Here is a 20,226-nt window from a genome sequence, read left to right on the forward strand (position 1 = left end):
ATCTTTTAAGTTTTACCAGATATTTTTGGACCCCTAAAGCAGTAAGTCCCATGGTATTTCTTTAGCAAATTAAAACTTGGGACAACTGCATACCATGGGTGGCTATCATCATCATTGTCATCATCTAAGCTTTGTCCCAACTATATGAGGTTGGGACAGTCAACTACATGAATCCTGTTCTGCCACACCATTCTATTCAGTGCCATATCCATTATAAAAATATGGGCTGTTAAATCATTTCTCACTACCTCAATCTATATATGTCTTTTTTATCATATTCAGCAACAAATAAGCATCAACATGAAGTAAATAGTAACATCCAAACCTGATTTGAGTTAAAAATAAAATAACTCATGCTTAAGCCAATAGAAACTACAAAGAAATTATTCATTTTATTCATCACAAAGAGTTATTTGAACATAAAATCTAACCACTAATGACCTGACCTTATGCATATGCAACTAAGCCATCACAAATTCAAAGTCAGCAAGGATAGCAAATCCTCATAATTACCCATTTATTAGAATCCAAACCGAGATGATTTAATCACAGAAATCAAGACAGCTATCCATCCTAGGAATTCAATCCAGAACCATACTAATAAAACTAGGAATGCTTCAACTAAAAACAAACTCAGAACAAGCTGCAAAAAAAGTGTGAACAAGAGGGACTTTAAATTTTACAGAAAACAAACTGTTGTCTGGGAACCGAAACCGATTGCCACAGCTGGAACTAGCAAGGGAAATGGCACACTGTTCCCAGGGTCTCCCTAGTGGAGCTGCCCGTCTGTGGGCACCAGAAAGTGATAATGAATGTATATTTTATATTACAATAAATTTGTTGTCACATTATTCATCCATCCACAATAGAATCTCAACCAGATTTCATTCTTCCTTATTTGTAGTGTAATGTGATACAGTGTATCTTATCTCTTTACTACCTATAGGATGAGTTTGGATAGGTGCATCTGAGGTAATATTGTCAGACAGGCCCTTGATGCTTCTCTAGTTTTATAGCCTTCTTCATATTACAGTCTTACTGAGATTTCTTACATCCAAGAGGTTTTTCTCTGTAAGCAAATTACATATGCAATTTTATTTTTTTATTTTCTGCTTTTTGTTGTACTGATTAGCATTTCTTTCCTGGAAAATCACATAATTTTTCTCTCTACATTTATTACCACAGGGCCCAAGTTTCTGAGCATCAGGGTCACACAGAGGTGATTTTTCGGAAAGGTAGGGTCTCGAACTTTTATATCTTGTGGGGGGCAATAATGAGGTTTCTTATTTTTATCTGCTTACCATCCACTCGGGAAAGGTAGGGTCTCGGAAGGGTATCATTTACCGGGGAAGTGATTCCCAGGTAAATCAAAGTTACCGTGGGTTCTACAAAATTTTGAAATCCGAACACAAGTAAATTAGTCAATTCCATTGATCAAACTTTCCCCCTTCACTTCACAAAAAACGAACATGGCCTAAATGTAAAATTCACATAAACTCAACTTTTCCTAGGTAAGTTTTCTGACAATTTAACTAAGAAAGTCTTACACTTCTCCAAAGTGGGTAAGTTACATTTTTTTATCAGAAGATAAACTATCAAAATTAATGAAACAAAATGGCCCATCAAACAAACTTTTAGAAACAAAAAGATTAAAGGATAAATAATGTAATAAAAAAATGAGTATGTTTTAACATTAAAGAATATAGGTAGATATACACGGGCAACAATTACTAAGTAAGTGCATTTACTCAAGTAACTAAGGCTTAGTTTGGAAGGAGTACATATACAAATATGCACAGTGCAAAACCTTACATTTTGTATTATTTTGTATGTATTTGCTGTATATGTTTGTATTTGCACCTTTTTCAAACAGAGCCTAAATGGTAAACAAATGGGGCTTAAAAGCAAGGTTGATCTCCTAAGTATCCAATAAAAATATTAAGAATCATTCTTTAACAAATGATATAATCCCACACATAACAAAATGGAAATCTTTTTTTTTTTTGTGAATAAATTGGTGAAATTTCATTAAAACCAGAGAAAAAAGATACATCAGAGAGGCACTATCACAACAAAGACTCTGCAGCAAACAGAAACAAAGAAAGAGAAAAAACAAACAAACTACTGAAAACAAAACACTACTATAGCCGAATACAAAAAGCTATGTCCAGATTTACTACATCAGAGAGACAAAGAAAGAGAAAGAGAAAAAACAAAACACTACTTGCAATAATGGATTTAAATCTCCCAGAAAAACCACATTTGGCCTCCGCATGAGCTGCTTCATTTGTTTCCCTCGGACAAAACTGGATCCTGTAATTTCTTCTAGATGTAATTTCCTGAATATCCTTGCAACAAAAGAGAATATCTGGGTCTTCATAATCATCAGTATCATTCAGCATATTAACTAGATATTCACAATCTGATTCAATACAAAGGTTTGATATGTTCATTTTATCTACAAAAAGGACTGCTTCTAGAAGGGCTTGAGCTTCCGATTTCAGAGGCGACAAGCTTTAACTTGTCCAAAACCTACACCCAGCAGCATCCCAAATGATCTCTAATTATAAAATCAAAAGAAGTCTGTCCAAATGCCTACAAAATACTACCATCCACATTGATTTTCATATGGCCCTAAATTGGTGGTAACCAAAAATAAAATTCTTCTTGACCTCACTAGTCTTGGAAGAGCCTTCTGATCTCTATTGCCGGAGATGATATCTCTCCACTATTGACCTACAAATGAGGGAGATAACAAAATGGAATTCAGCTAGATAATCCAATAAAGCTAGTGAAGACGTGTGAGTCTAGATTTGTTGCACACAAACACGATGCACATATTATAAATAGGACATCAGATCCATACATTAGGAACATCTCTGCAACTATAATGTATTATTCAAGACCAAGCCATTATGGAATATTGCATATCATTGTAAATCATCAAAGGATAGAAAGGGAAGGGTTAGGTCCCTTATTTGTGTGATTAACATCAAAAATAAAAGTAGAAAGGGTTAATTACTTGTATGCTTTGCATGTTTAGGAAACTACTTAAATGTACCTGATAGTTTTAAAAACTATTTATATATACCTTGTTGAACTTTCAAAGGTTAAATTTAAAAGTTTAAGGACAAATATGTTCTTAATTGTCATTGAATTTTAATAACATGTCACTCTCTTCTTCTTCCTCTCCTTATTCATTCCTATTTCTTCCTCTTTCTCTCTTACTTCCTCCACCTCATCCTCCCCCCGGCCTCCTCCTCCTCTTTCTCTTCTTCTTCCTCCCTTCCTCCATGACAGCTACCTTATTGGGTGATGAGAAGAAGGAGGAGGAGGAGGAGGAGAGAGAGAGAGAGAGAGAGAGAGGGGGGGGAGAGGCCGCCACCTCCTTGTCTCATATGTTTGGTGTGGAGCTCAAATATGCCTTAATCCAGATATCATAATTAAACACCCAATCTACCCATATGATTCTACAGGGATGGCTAGCAAGTATTCAGTCATATCTCTCTAAACATGAAGTTTTACTGCTCTGTGGAAAATGTTCACATAACACCTCATGAGTCATGATATCTTAATGAAGGCTTCACATTATCTACAAGATGCTGCTTCTCATACACCAAGAATGCTACGGTTGCGACGCTTCAATCTTTGGCAACACAGAGAGATCTCAACTTTACATCTTAATGGTTGTTATCGATGATGCATAGGAAGAGTTTTCATCATCCAATGTTCAAAGGTATGATGGTCTATATAGATTCATTGTAGTTGGTTAAATTGTTAAATATTAACTGAAATCCAATATTCCGAATTGAACAAAACTGTCATCTTTTCAATTTATATTATTTTTGAGGAAAAATGTATAATACCAGAAAGACATATGTTTAATGATACAAATTGATTGATTGTGACATTTTCCGATATCATATTCTAGTATCATGGAAATAAATTGTTGAAAAAAAAGATAAATCATTCTAAAAAAACTTCAATGTTAAAACAATTGCATGGGGTGGAGAGAGGCTCGAACTCTCGACCTCAGGATAACTCAGAAGCTATGAGACCTACGCGCTAGCCAACTGCGCCACCACCCCTCAATTTAAGAGAATTATGTTTGGTAATAATATCACACTAATCAATTTGAATACTTAAACTTATATTTCCCTTAGGCTATGTTTGGTTTGAAAGAAAAGGTAGGGAAAAAAAGGAAAATGTAGGCAAACCTTTATAAACCTTCTATAAGTTTCCCTTCATTTCCTTACTTTTTCTTTCAAACCAAACACAACCTTAATTATAATTCTTAACTAACCAATGATCTTTATACACGTACTAACTGAAATTAAGTTATTTTCATTTGCAAGGATCTTTGTAAATTTCCTAACCTTTACAAACCTTCTATTGACTTGAGTTCATCCGTTTCCTAGTATTTTCTAGTAAGTTTTGGTTCAGCAATTTCCTAACCCAACCAGGTCGGGTCAATTTCAGTTTGGTCATTTGTAAACCAACCAAAATTGAACCGACCTGACCATAGATATATAAATATTTTATATTTAAAATATAATTTTAATACGAAAAGTGAAAAACTCTCATATTTCTTAGTCTAAAATATTTTATATTATAAATTTAAATTAATTATTTATTTTTTAATAATACTATTATAGTTTTTTAAATTTAAAATTAATTTTTAAGTTTAAAATCTTTTGAGTCAATTGACCAAATTGACCGATTTTTACTAATGGTCAGTCAATTTTAGGTAGACCTATACATGGGTAGGCCCCGGGCCTTGCTTTTCCTCTTTATAAACAGAAAATGACTAGGCATGAGCCCAAGCCAGGCCCGACCATCTGGCCTAGATCTTGAGCCCAAGCCTGAAGCCTAATCTAAACAAATAATATTATGTTAATTATACATTATTAATAATATATTATATATTTTATAATATTCTATATATTATATTATATATTTTAAATATTATATTTTTTACTATGTATAATATTATCAAGTTGGGATTGGGACAAGCTTATTTGGGAAAGCTTGAGCCCAGCCCGAAAAATAGTCAGACCCAATGTTTAAAGCTTGAGCCTGAGATTGTGGCCTTAAAACGTTGTCTAAGCTCGATTTAGAATGGGCCAGACCAGGCCAACCCGTTGAGCTACTTAACTCATGAACATTTAGTTTCAGGCAACCAACTCCCCAACCCAACCAAGTTGGTTTAGTTGGCCAAACAACCTTCAATCGAACCAAAATGACCCATGAATAAGGTGTCAATGGAGATAGATTAGACGGACCAACAAGGTATATTGAATTGGACCAGTCCAAACTTAAATGGTCCAAAGTGTTTATTGGATTGGATTGGACTTGGTCTATCCCTAATAAATTTATATTGGATTGGGTTGGATTGAGCCAGTATCTGGCCCATTGATAGAAGATAAGAATATAGGTGTCAATAGACCGGGTATGGATTAGAATCAATCTAAATTAAAACAGATTTGAACAGATTGGATGGTCCAAATATTGAATTGGAGCAGTCCAAAATGGTCATTGGATTGAATTGGACATGGTCTATTTGTAATGGACTCACATGGAACTGAATCAGATTGAACCAAATCCAGTCCAATTGGCACCCCTATCCATGAACGCTCTTAATTTTAGCTAAATTAATAATCTAGTCTCTAAAAAATGGCAATAGTTTAATCTCCAATACTTATCAAGAATTTATAGCAAAAATACACAATTATTGCAAATAAATTTATAAAGAAAATACAACAAATAACTAATAAATATACAACGAATACAATAAATACTAAATATCCATTAAACCAGTCAATAAATAGTGTAATATTTAATAATACTTTAATCTCTAACAAATGTTTTAATCTCCAATAGTTATTGAAAATACTTTAATCTCTAATAAATATACAACAAATACAATAATTATGAAAATACAATAAATACTAAATATCCATTAAACCAGTCAATAAATAGTGTAATATCTAATAATACTTTAATCTCTAACAAATGTTTTAATCTCCAATAATTTTAGCTAAATTAATAATCTAGTCTCTAAAAAATGGCAATAGTTTAATCTCCAATACTTATCAAGAATTTATAGCAAAAATACACAATTATTGCAAATAAATTTATAAAGAAAATACAACAAATAACTAATAAATATACAACGAATACAATAATTATGAAAATACAATAAATACTAAATATCCATTAAACCAGTCAATAAATAGTGTAATATCTAATAATACTAAATATCCATTAAACCAGTCAATAACAAATGTAATATCTAATAATAATTTAAATTTAAAAGTTAAACAATAATATTTTAATCTCCAATAATTATTGAAAATTTTCTGTTAAATAACAAAACAAAAATAGGTTTATACATAATTGTTAAAAATATATTTACTACAAATACAATAAATAATTACTAAAAAACACTAAATATTAATTTTAGTATATACAAATGTATAATAAATATTTTAAAATTATTATTAATAAATATTATTTTTTTAATGTTACTAAATAATTAACTTGTTTAATTTGTTTATAATTAATATTCAAAATATGATTTAGTTATTAATTTTTTATATTAAATATATTTAAAAATTAGTTATTTACAATATTATTGAGTTATTCAAATAATGTCACTATTTATATTTTTAAAATAGTAATTACTTATTGAATTGAATAATTTGTAAAATTACAATATATACTATTATTATATAATTTTGTTATATTATTAATTTAAATATTATGAAATCTACTAAAATAATTGTTCTCCCTATAAGAATTTTTTTAAATTTATTACATAAATTCATTATTTAAACTATTTAAAATTTAGTTATGTTAAATATTTCATTATTTAAAATATTTAGTTATATAAATATTTAAATAATATATAAGATATTTTTAAATTTTTTATTTAAATTTTATTTATTTTAAGTTATTACGTAATATTAAATATTATGTAATAAAATTATTTATCTGTTTTTAATATTTTTTATTTAAAGTGATTAGTTATTGAAATATTTAAATAATATTTTTTAGTTTTAAAATTTTATTATGTGAGTAATGTTTAAATACTTTTGTGTTTATAATAAATATTTTAAAGTTATTACATAATTTTATTATAATATTTAGATAATTGTTAAATCTTTTAATTCAAACTTTCTTTAGATAGATATAGATCAAAAGTGGGATAGGATAAATAGAAATTAGAGATAATTTAGGAGAGAAACTCTCTAGCTAATTAGAGATAAATAAGAATTAGAAAAAAATTAAGGGAAGGTGAGGGATAGTGCTGCCACTTGGCTAGATATTATAAAACCAAATCTCTCTTTCTTTACTTGATAATTAACTCCCTTGCCATGTGGCTTAATGGGTGGGCTGGGTGGGAAAGAAGAGGAAATAGAGAATGAATGAGAGAATTGGAAATGGGTTAGGGAAAAAGGAGAGAGGTTTGAGGAGAGAAAAGAAAAGGGGGAATGGGAGAAGGAGAGAACTAATTATCAAAAAAAAATGGGAGAAGGAGAAAACTAATTATCAAAAAAAAAAAATGGGAGAAGGAGAGAACCGTTGACATGGGACCTAATCCCTTTATAATATAGTAAGTATAGATAGATACCGGAACACTTATCACGGTCATTGTGATTGACTAGTATATATATGAAGCCTAGAAAACGTAAGTCCAGGAAGTTTAGAATATATACCAGATTATCAATATGAAGCTACCAGTAATCAATACATACAAGCATACACAGATCATATACTAGAATTAGGGAATTATCGCCGCCTAGATTATCAAAAGAAAATGCCTCTCTTGATAGCCATCATTGCCTCGTGAGATAAAAGAAAAGGTTTTTTTTTTTTTTTTTTGATAGGTACAAAAGTTGCATAAAAAAGCCAACTAAAACCCTTCTTTACGATTTGAGAAATGTCCCCATTCGTCAAAAAAAAAAAAAAAACAAACAAATAAAGGAAAATTTAGAGTTAGAAATACTAGAATTGAAAACCGTTATCCTATGACCAAGGCAGGCAAGACGATCTGCCACAAAGTTCGCTTCCCCCATGACATGCATGTAGGAAACGTCGAGGTTGTGTCTTAACATAAACTAGCAAGGTAATACGAAGTAAATGGGATAGTGAACTATAAGGAAGAATGATAAAAGTTGTAACAGTGGGATTGAAATCCTGGTCTTTGCTGGAATGAACCAACTAATATATGAAAGATACATATATAGCATACAAATAAAAGAAATAAAAATTTTAAATGTATAAGAGCAGACCCATCTTACAAAGTCATCAAGCATATATTTCCCCAAAACACATGCTATTCATCTTGTGAACCAACCAATTCTTTGTGGAACAATGTCTTCAACAACTGAAGCTATCCTCAAGGGAACACTTGTCAAATGTGTTCCCATAACCCCTAAAAAGAGCATTTGGACCAGCCCCACTACCTAAATCATTATATGTTTCTTCACTTACATATTTAGAAACAATCACAGAAAGAGAAATTACCAAAAAAAAAAATGCTTTCTCTGCACTCTTTGTCAACTCAATGCATCTGCAAAGCTGCTTGTTGATATCTGCACTTTGGACAAAATCCATTCTTACTTGCATAGCCAAATGCTTCACCTCCCTTATTATGAATCTGTAATGACATGTGCTTTAGCTATCAATTTGAAACCAGTCTACTACCGTTCTGAGATTGCCTTCCATCTCAATATTCCTATAGTTGAATGAATGCTTCGTGTATGTGTGTGAATTTTATTCTCTTTCTTTTCAGCTTCTATAGCCAATATATTTTTGTGAAGAAAAACCATGTAGAAAAAAGTTACTTTTCCAATAAATGGAAAAATATATGTAGAGAACATATTGGCAAGCATACCTCATATTGAGCCTAGTAAGATTCAACAAATTTTCTGTAGTTCTCCACTGCACTAGGAGGAACTGTATGGAAAACGTTTTCCTACAAAGAGAAAAGCTCAATTTATAATGGTCCACATGCAGCCACCATATAATAGCAGACAGGCAGAAGGAAGAAAATGTAGAATACACACAAATAGAGAGAATCCAATAACAACCACTATAGGCTTCGATATATAATAATAAAAAAAAAAAGTTAAAAAACCTTGTCCCATACTTCTGAAAACTGATGTTCCTATGACATTTCCTGAATATCCAAATCAGATATCCTATCAGGAGTCACTGGTGCTTCAGCTTGGAACGAATGGTTGAGGAAGTTATTATATTTCAAAAATCTTACTGCATATCCCTAAACTGGAAGTTGGAGATAATCCTACTCCATAGCCTTGAATCTCTCTTTGGTGCTATCTTGCCAATTCAGAGAAGAACGAAGAGCAGAAGAAACTCTATCCAGTGGGATATTACCAATAACAGAACAACTAACAGACGAACTGAAAACCCTGACCATGCACTAAACACAAAGCCATCTCCACTACAACCTCCATGAACAGAGGAAACTGCCATAAGAGAAGAAACGCAAACAACACCTGCCAAGAAACGAAAAAAAAAAAAAAAAACAGAACCCATAACAAAAAAAGAACTAACAAATGTAAGAAGAGCAGAGAGGAGAATGAGTATGCATTCCAAAGAGAAGGAAACCACAAAAAAAATAGAGCTTAGAATAGAGAATAACAAACAAAATTTAGAAGAAAACCCTAATAGATAGTTTTCATTAAAATAAAAAATATAAAACATATACAACCTCTCTTTGCTAACACGAAGCCTTATTTTATTTTGTCTATGGAGTGAGCAAAATCTCATAAACCATCCCCTTCTAAGCAATTTGTACTATTACAAAATGTGGACAATCATCATCTCTCTTATTGTTTTATGACAGGGAGGAAGGGAGCAGTTCCTCTAGGGTGGGGGTGGACAAATTAGTCCTCCCCATCAAAGGAAAGATGCAGCTTATAACAAAAACCACAAACATGGATGCCATAATTGAGGAATCTGGTCTGCTACAAGCCCAAACTGCAATGGGTATTTCAATGCTAACCGTTGCAAAGTGTGTCCGAGATTGCTTTCTCCTGTGCATTACCCGATAATTAAAAATGAGTTCAGCAACAGATTATGTCAAGGGAAATACACATGTAACATAACGAAACCTAAAGTAAAATTTTGGGCCAGCACCATTCATTTGAACATTTTGTCAAGACATGTGACACATTATTTGTCTCTAGAACGAAAGATAATTTCATTCATTTAAATGTGGAAATAAAATAAATCTACTTTGAAATTTGAATAAGCTAATGTAGGGGAATATTTATTATACAAGTCTGAGTAATTATTTGAACATCAAAGCTCTATGGAAGCAGTGAATGTATATGGTGAGAAAAGAATCAGTTTGGTTCTTCAGTTTTTCTATTTTTGATGAGCACCCCTAGTTCAATATTGGTAAAACACCTAGATCTAGATGTAAGCATGCATATGGAACCCTGATGAATCCAACCAAATGTGTTCAAATTAAAAGACTATAAGGCTAGGTTTGGTTTGATTAAAAAAAAAGAAATACAAAGTTAAGTGAGCTTTAGAATTACCAAGAAGCAGAGAAGTAAGATACAATAGCAACTCTTTATGAAATAATGAAATTTGATTGAAGAAGCAAAACAGCCTTCCAAGTCTCCTCCATTGAAATTCTATTTAAGGGGTAATAGCAGCCCCAACACTAATTGGATACTTCCTATATTTCTGTTTATATAGACAAAAAACAGGTGGTAATATAAATGTGTGGTTTGAGATCAATGCTAGGATTAGAGAGGGATTTACCACTAAGAACCTCCATCTTGAGTTCTTGTCTGTAGAGCGAGAGTATATGTATGTGTGTCCATGCGCAAGTAAACTCAATTCCTTGTGACCAATCAATTAAATATAAATAAACTAGCCCTTTGTTAAAATTCAATACCATGTGATAATCTTTTTTTATTCATTGGGGGTCATCAGGAAATGCAATGACCATGATATGAATTTAGGCAAAATCTGTGCTGCATGAATTGCACAGTGAATCTTTAGCATTGTTAGTGTTATGTCACAATTGAATCCAGTGATATGTTATGCCACAATTGAATCTTTAGCATTGTTAAAGTTTTTAATATTATGTAGGCATTTGTTTCAAAACATGAATCAATGAAAAATAAATACATTATGTGATGTCTTTAATATATGATTGGTTGAAACTCTGATTTTACATTTATAGACCAATTTTCTTGAAAACCAAACAAACTGTAAAATTGATGGACAATTTTCAACTATGATGCGAAAAGACATGATACCAGAGAAAAACTAATAACCAATCATAAAATTGTAACCATTCATCAAACTTCACGTGGGATTTTGATTGGTCACAGCCTATCGTTGTAGCGTTAAGTGTTAAGTTGGAATGAATTAAGAATACATTTGGGAGGGCTTGGAGGTGAGTTCCATAAAGGATCAAAATTTTGTTACGTATCAGCCTATATCGGAGCCTTCTCGGTATGCCCCTACAGAGAGTGTTTCAAGTCAGCAAGTGGTTCAGAGGGTAGACCAGTCTTAAACCAGCCTCTCTAAATCAGTTTCGAAAAAAAAATAAAAATAAAAAAAATATATACAAAAAAACTACCGATACAGGCCGATACAGCGATACTTTGAACCTTTCCATTGATTGAGCTGTGGTTGTTGAACACTCCTATTTTGGATTTGGATAAGACAACTGGAGTAGATTGAGTTCATAGTCGTGTTTATTGCAGTTGAAACTCCAATATTGACTTTTCAGATTTTCACCAAATACAACTGTTATGAGTTCTGTGTGAGGCTGTCTTAGAACACAAGAAGTGGTGTCCCAAAAACCCTTTCACACGGGCACTAACTTTGAGTGGAGTGTTTCAATGTCCCATCCAATCCTCTGCACCATTTTGGACCAGTCCAATTCAATGTTTGGACCGTCCAATCTATTCAAACTAGTTTTAATTTAAATATTGGTTCTAACACAAACCTAGTCCATTGACACCTATATTCTTATCTTTTATCAATAGATCAGATATTTGTTTAATTGGATCCAATTCTATATAAATCCATTATAGATGGACTAGGTCCAATCCAATAAATACTTTTAGCCATTAAGTCTGGACCGGTCTAATTCAATACGTCTTATGGGTCTGTCTAAATTGATTTTGAATAGAATGGGGTCCAATCTAAAATCGGTCCATTGGCACCCCAGTTGCAACAAATGCGCACTCACATTTTTTTTCCATAGCCTTACAACTTACAAGGCATTCCATTAATTGCTCAAAAGTGAATCATTATAAATACAATCAACAATGAAATCAGGACAGAAAAACCATGTATGAATATGAGAAATAGTAAACCCAGACTTTGCAATCAAATAAGCTGCCCAATTTGCAGTCATATGAAATTGGCCGGAATGTGCTTTAATGCGCCATGAAAGAGTTTGGAGGAGTAGAATTCTCCAACAGAGCTTTTAAAAGTCAAGCAATTGATTTTTCGACATGTTAGCTAATATATATCAACATGAGATATCCATACCAAATACCTTGACCTATTTGTGGTGATGTGGCTGTGGCCGAAGGACTACTTTGAGGGACTTAGCAGATTCGGTATCAAATTATTAAATTTAGGGTAAATTATATATAGATACCTTCTACCCAAGGTTCAAAGTATCGATAACGTATTAATTTTTATCGGTACATTTTTTTTATTTTATTTATTTTCTTTTTGAAATTGGTTCTAAGGGGTTGGTTTAAGGTCCGATCATCCTCTGAACCAGTATCGGTAACCCATCGGTATGATACAAATCAACCAATATTGACCGATACATATCAATACTTTGAACCTTGCTTGTACTTTAGTGATAGTGACACTTAAGGGCTTTTAACTTTCAAATGTGATACTTTCGCATCCTAAATTTTTCAAAATAAAAATATACATGCAAGTCTAACTGTTAGTATTCCTGTTAGTTATTTTGCACTAAACATTTTAAAATCTCCAAACTGCCCTTCCTTTTTAAAACTAAGCCTGAATCCATTTTTAAACGATGAACCAGCTCTTGTGTGCTAAAATGTGAAACTATAACGAAATCATTTCATTTTAGGCAGTTATACAAAATATAAATTACTATTTTAATCATTTGGAATATTCTTACTTCTAGTACTTCCTCGCTACCACCTATGAAATTTTTTTAATAGATAAAATTATTCAACCTAAACGGATGAATGAAAAACAAAAGTACCAAGTTGCCTTGTTATTAAAACGCGTGGACCTAGACTTGGAATATATATATATATATATATGAAGAAATTAAAAAAAAAAAAAGACTTGGAATATATTGATGGGCCCGGGGCCCGGGCCACATCAAGGTAGACCCGGTTCGAGAAGAAAATCAGTTCTGCTCCCAACCAGATGCTGTGGAGTCTGCAACTGCAAGACTGTTATTTTGTCTATACAATCAAGCACGATTTTAAGACCTTACCAGCGAGGGAGGTAACTTGCAACTTATTGGAAAGTACTCACAAGCCACAACAGTCAATCTAGGTCAAAATCAATCCTCTTCTGTTACGACTTACGACGTGGTTTTAGGGCTAAGACCGTGAATCACGGGTTCGCTATAAAAGTGAATTCGGTCAAAAATCCAAAATCGGAATCGCTTTATCCACTGGTTTCCAGATTTAATGATTCAGAAAGTGTTGTTTTGGTCCAACGGTTTAATTGTTTGAATTTGTGGCTCGTTGACTGATTCAACATATAAAAAAAAAAAAAAAATCCAGACTAGAAGCAAGATTAAATCAGCCCCCTACAAGATTCCCCCCAATGTCCTACAGCAAATCTTGGGGTATTTGAGAATATTTCCTGATGATGATATCACCATTTCTGATATTGTAATCGAGAGATATATTCCTAATACACGGCAGAAGTTGTGGGGGACAATCCAGTTTTGAACTCACTAGAAGCGAAACAGCTTTAAGATATAATTTGTTTATTTATTTAGGGTGGTCTGGGGCGGGGAGCCACTCCCCATCTGCTTCACTCCGAAAATCCCTATCCACATCCCCCTTTCGTCCCCACACGATCCCCACTCCCATGATTTTGTATAATGCTATATTGTCAATTATTTTATTTTTGTTTTTATTTCATTTAAAATTTAAAAAATAAAATAGTTACAACTTACAATTTATAATATTATTAAAAATATCTAAATGTATTCAAATTATTCAACCATATAAAATTATTAATAGATAGATGCATATATAAGTGGAGATCTCCATTGAGCAGGGCCCGCAGGGTGGGGAATGGGGGAGTGCTGTGGAAAAATCACCCCCACACTAGCTAAGGCAAATCTCTATGGAGATTGAGAAAATGGAAAAAAAAAAATCCATCCTTACAAATGGCCCTAGATCTACCAAATATATTAAACTCAAATGAAGGCCTCATTTAGTTAGTGAAAATGCCTATTCCAATTATAACTATTTGGTTGGACCGAATCAGAACCTCATTTCTATTCCTAATGGCATTCTCCCATTTGAGGGGATGGTCATTCCCTCCCAGTCGCTAGTTAATGTTTAACTAACAGTTTAGCTGATACTCCGGGCCGTTGGAAGCTCCGTAGGTATAATCGCATAACCTAGAAAAATCAACTTACTGCATGGTGATTGATTAAGACTTGGAAGAACTATGAAAAAACAAGTCTTACCCGAAGAAAAAAGAAAAAGAAAATAAAAGGAGACTTCATCCACATTGCAGTCTTACACGAATTTGAAATTTCTGCATCGATGGAGTTAATATTTTGTTGTGTTTCTGGCTTTATTCTTGGGCTACAAATACCCCTAACCATTTGCAACATCTTTTGTATCAATTAGCTGAGGTTCTGAAATAGTGTGAAGAGTAACAGATATCATAGCTGCCGCCATAGCGAGGATGGCATTCTGTAGGCTTGGAATCTTTCTGTTCTTTCTGATCATGGGCATAGGCCTAGTCCATGCATCCAGAGCCCAAGATTCCCAGCAGAATTACCTGGACGCCCACAACGCTGCTCGGGCAGAGGTGGGCGTGGATGCATTGATGCATTGACCAGGGACGACACGGTGGCAGCCTATGCCCAAAGCTACGCCAACAAGAGAGCGACGACTGCACTCGGGTGCATTCCGGTGGACCCTATGGGGAGAACCTCGCCGGAAGCACTGGTTCCCCGTCAGCGACAGATGCTGTGAACCTATGGGTCGGAGAGAAACAATACTACGACCACAACTCCAACAGTTGCATTGGTGAACAGGAGTGCCGTCACTACACGCAGGTGGTCTGGAGAAAATCGTTCCGTGTTGGGTGCGCTAAAGTGCGGTGCAACAACGGAGGGACCTTCGTTATTTGCAACTACGACCCCGCAGGCAACGTCGTAGGGGAATTACCTTATTAAAGAGTTACGTTGTGTTACTGATTAAGCACCTACGTTCGTATATATACTACTGTTTGGTTCTTCTCCAATCTCCACTACTCTCAGTCTCAGATAGTAGATGAATATATAAATGAATAAGCTGTGGAAGAAATGAACCCAAGTAGAGAATAATGCATGATCTGGTTAATATAATTAGCTTGGAGAAACGAAACTAAGTATTTTAGTTATGTTGTTGGTTGTATTTTGTGTTCCAATACAACTTCCTCGTTTGAAAATAGAGTTAATTAACTAACTTCTACATCTTATCTCAGTTTAACCTGAGGATAATGAATGGTTCTCTCTTAAGTCAATTTACGTAAGAAATAAACCAGGTATGAAAATATGCAGTAACGTCAGAGTACTACCGGCATCGACTTCACAGTCAGATCACATCCCACCGTGTAATAGTAACATCTCCCGATGAATATTATTAACAAAAACAAGTATGAGAGATGTTACCGATGCGCTACTAATACATTCTGTGAGGAACAGAACCGGACTCAGACTTTCGGGCTCTAGGAACGCAAAAATCAGAAAACGTTGCTCAATGCTCATCGCCGTCTAGCCCATCGCTAGAGTGTTAAGGGCCTCTCGTATTTGTTGTGTAGGACAAAAGAACATGATCCGGAAATGAAGAAGAGGTTGTTCCGTCCATGCGTCCATGTAAAAATCGTTTATTTTGTCTAGATCCTTCTATCATTTCTCATTTGCAGGTAGAGATCAATCACACTGTTGGAAATTCATCACCGCCGGGTTGCTTGCTGTAAAAGAAATTCCCACTTTACTACGTTAAAGCTGTATTTGATTCCGGAGAAAATAAGAGAAAAACAGAAAGTTGAAAAGAAAATTGTTAAGGAATTTCACTTAATTTGTTAAGAGGTTTTCCACCACAATTTTCTGTTCTTCTCTTATTTTCTATCGAATCAAGCATGGCCTAGTGTGGGAATCAGCTTTAATATACAGACGACGACCAGAGTGGGAAAGAAAACAAGAATTCGCATCATCTTTAGCGGGGATGTCATGGATCGCGTTTTGATTGGTGAAGGGGTTATAATTTCTAGCCCGGCCTGGCCTGGAATATTCCGGCCCTGGATTAGTGGATTTTGTGTTCAGGACAAGTAATTTTTAGGTGGGCTTGAACCCAAATATACAGGATCGGTCCACAACGTGTATTATATAGGGGTGTCAATGGACCGGTTTTGGATTGGACCCATCTAAACCAAATTTAATTTGGACGGATTGAACTGACCAACAAGACATATTGAATTGGACCAGTCCGGACTTAATGGTCTAAAGTATTTATTGGATTGAATTGGATTGAACCAATATCTGATCCATTGATGGAAGATAAGAATATAGGTGTCACTGGACCAAAGTTTAGGTTAGGATTAATCTAAATTAAAATAAATCTTAACAAATTGAAAAATTCAGACATTGAATTGAACCGATCCAAAATGGTCCAAACCATTCATTGAATTTTATTAGACTGAATCCATTTGTAATGAAACATTGGACTGGATCGGATTGGACCAAATTCAGTCCAATTGACACCCCTAAATTGCTACATCATATTGTATATATGGGTAAGACTGTGTTAACAAAGGTTTTGATTGGCAGAAGTCTATTATGTCTTTTTGGAATCATAGATTAAATTATGCAATGTATATGTTACGTTATATTGCATAATATAATATGGCATATTATAATGCATATATTTAAATTCGTAGGCCCAATGCATATATTTACATTGCTGTGGTGTTTGGGGACCTTTCTTATTGGGATGAATACCAAATCTTCTTTAATTCATTTAAATCCTTGAATAGGCATCCAATCTTATAAAAAAAGAGGAAAAAAATCCATACTTGCATCTAGGCCCATAATATGGTATTATATATATAAAAAAAGACTGTAGATATAGATACATTAGCAATTCTGTGTGTTATTTATCATTGTGGTCCATATGATACTGAATGCCCTAATATCGATACATTTGGTGCATACAATATTAAGGCTTTGTTTGAGAACACTTAAAAGAAGTATTTTTTTAAAGACATGGGATCACACATTAAGTGGTTTTTTAAGTACTTGTAGGTATTTGGTAAAAAAAGTGGTGAATAAGTATTTCTTTGAAAAAATAACTTCATGTTGGTTTTTTTTTTTTTTAAATACTTATTGAAGAAGTATTTCTCCAAAATAATAGGACAAACCAGTCCCTGACTAAAATACCCCATGATGTTATACCTCCCCCCTTCTCCACTCATTCAACCCTCAAACCTTAGCAGCAATGGCACACCAATTGCAGGTCCACCGGCAACGATCGACAGTGAGGAACCGTGGCCGGCAGACCTGCCGTTTGGCCTCTTTCCTCTATACACTCCACTCTGCTCCCAACTCGGTTTCTCCCCTTGCTTGAAGAGCAAACCAGAGAGAGTTCCATTCTTCATTAGCTTGTAAACCAAAATCCGGTGCTTGACCTCATTACAGAAGCCCAACAGGCGAACCAAATTCCTGTGATGTGTTCGACCAATAGTCGTCAGCTCCGCCTCAAACTCCACGCCTTGTTCAGCAACAGCTATCTTCTCCAGAGCCTTCACAGCAATCTCAATCTGTTTATCCTCTATGATCAGGGTCCCGCTGTAATCCATCCCAAATGATCCTCGACCTAGTCTTGTTGTGAACCCACATGTTGCTTCATGCAGCTCCTCAAATGTAAAAGCTCTCAGGTTAATCAACATAGCGTCCACATCTGCAGAGGGCCTTCTGGATCGTCTGATGAGTCGTCCAACTACAGGGTGATAGTAGACGGCAAGAGCTGGGAACAACAGAGCAAACGCCGCACTTGTGAAAAGACCAGTTTTCAGTAGACCCCGACCTACAGACTTCTTTCCGCCATGATCACCATCCGACTTGACCTTTGGGTAGCATCCATTAGCAATGTTATTGGGATCTAAGGGGCGGTAACCCGGGAGGCAGTCACAGCTGACTGTCTCGTTATCTGGTGAAGAGCAAATCCCGTACACCCCACAAATAGCATTCATCGTGCAGGGCTCGGTTATTACTCTCCACACCATTTTATATTGACTGTTGTTCTTCTTCTGGTACACATGTTGCTGCAAATTTCCATGGTCGTTCAACGTCACTATGTGGTAGTAGTCCTCGGTGGGCTTTGACACATCCTCCGTTAATGGGAGGATGATGTCTGTGGTATTTTTGAGGAACATGAATGCATTCGTCCGGTTGAAAACCAGGCTTACATTATTAATGTTTATTGTGTTTGAGACCCAGTAATCAGGATCTGCGAAATGATAAGCAAAGAGCACCAAATTACTATCGTTCTGCATCTCCAACATGAAGTTTCCGGTTGAGTAGTCGACAGTCCCATTTGCATTGGAACATAGCTTTCTGCCTACAACCAAAACTTGGCGTGGTATGAGAGTGTCCGTGGGCGAATCAAATGTTTGCCAAATAACACTTGAACTCTTCGAACGACTACAGGTGACAATAGGTTATTATTAATTGGATCCACATGGGGGTCCATGTGGACTGTCAGTGTAATATAACATGTGAAAAGTATTGTATATATGTATGAGTGAAGTAATGGCTAAATTTGTCATTTGTATGAATATAAACACTTATGGGGAAAGTATTTTACCAAACATTCCCACCCCAATAATTACTTAAAAAGATAGTAAGTGATTTGAAAAGTGGGTTACCAAACAGTCTAAAGGGTTGTTAAAATATAAGTACTTCTTTTAACAAGTACTTAATCATCAAATAAGGCCTAATTCTATGTGTTCTTTATCATTTTGGACCGGTTTTGGGTTAGACCCATCAAGTCCAAAATCAAATTGGATGGATTAGACGGACCAATAAGACATATTGAATTGGATCAATCCGGTTCAAAATATTTATTAGATTGGATTGGACCTGGTCCATCTATAATAAATTATTATTGGATTGGGTTAGATTAAGCCAATGTCTGGTCCATTGCTATAAGATAAGAATATAAATGTCAATGGACCGGGTTTGGGTTGAAACCAATCTAAATCAAAATGAATTTAAATAGATTGGATGGTCCAGACATTGAATTGGACTGGTCCAAAATGGTCCAGAATATTCATTGGATTGAATTGGACCTAATTCATTTATAATGGACTCACATTGAATTGGATTGAATTGGACCAGACGCAGTCCAATTGATTACCCTACATATGACATACTATGCTTGTTGATCCTGTATTTGTACTATATTTGCTTCTCTTATATGGGAAGAAATCGTTGTTTTTAGATTTGCCCTGTCATTTTACACCACTGTTTTAAAAATGGCCTATAAACAAAATCACTTTTCTTTCGGTTCCCAAATTTGTGATTCAACTGTTCGGGTCAAATAGGTCAAAATTTGGGCTCAATTCACAATTGTATAATGCATCCTAACCATTAGATTAGAATATAAGTCATATCTGTATTAGAAAGTGGAAAGATGGGAGGTGAGGAATCCTCTCACCAAAAAAGCTCAACGGGCCTCCTTTTCCCCTCATTTCTATTTGTCTCTATTAAAATTTATCATAAATCTCTCTAATAAGATTATTAAAAGTCCTCCATTAAATCATTTTGACCCTCTTTAATAAAGGGTAGAAATTTAATGAATTGGATTAGGTCAAGGGCCAAACCAATACCAACCCCAAATATAGACTCTATCTTGGATCTAAACTGATGTTAAAACCAAAATATGATTGTAACTTGGGCTGGCCTGTGTTAGGATTTTGACAAAT

At 34.4% G+C, this 20,226-nt stretch overlaps 1 protein-coding gene, 1 non-coding gene and 1 pseudogene across 2 annotated transcripts; 1 reads left to right on the top strand and 2 right to left on the bottom strand.

Annotated features, from left to right (window-relative positions):
- Window positions 1-4,002: 4,002 nt before the first annotated feature.
- TRNAM-CAU (transfer RNA methionine (anticodon CAU)) lies at window positions 4,003-4,088 on the bottom strand. The gene is given in 2 exon segments: window positions 4,003-4,039; window positions 4,051-4,088. It is a non-coding gene; the product is annotated as a tRNA-Met (tRNA).
- A 10,852-nt stretch (window positions 4,089-14,940) lies between these two features.
- On the top strand, window positions 14,941-15,436 carry LOC148864457 (pathogenesis-related protein 1B-like; annotated as a pseudogene).
- Window positions 15,437-17,715: 2,279 nt separating this feature from the next.
- LOC148864458 (G-type lectin S-receptor-like serine/threonine-protein kinase LECRK2) lies at window positions 17,716-18,795 on the bottom strand. The gene has a single exon (XM_088976318.1). It carries the CDS (start codon window positions 18,793-18,795, stop codon window positions 17,716-17,718), a length of 1,080 nt encoding a protein of 359 aa, XP_088832444.1.
- Window positions 18,796-20,226: the final 1,431 nt, after the last annotated feature.

Source organism: Nelumbo lutea, chromosome 3 (genome assembly GCF_056320005.1).
Source record: "Nelumbo lutea isolate HS-2025 chromosome 3, American lotus-T2T, whole genome shotgun sequence".
Taxonomy (NCBI): Eukaryota; Viridiplantae; Streptophyta; class Magnoliopsida; order Proteales; family Nelumbonaceae; genus Nelumbo; species Nelumbo lutea.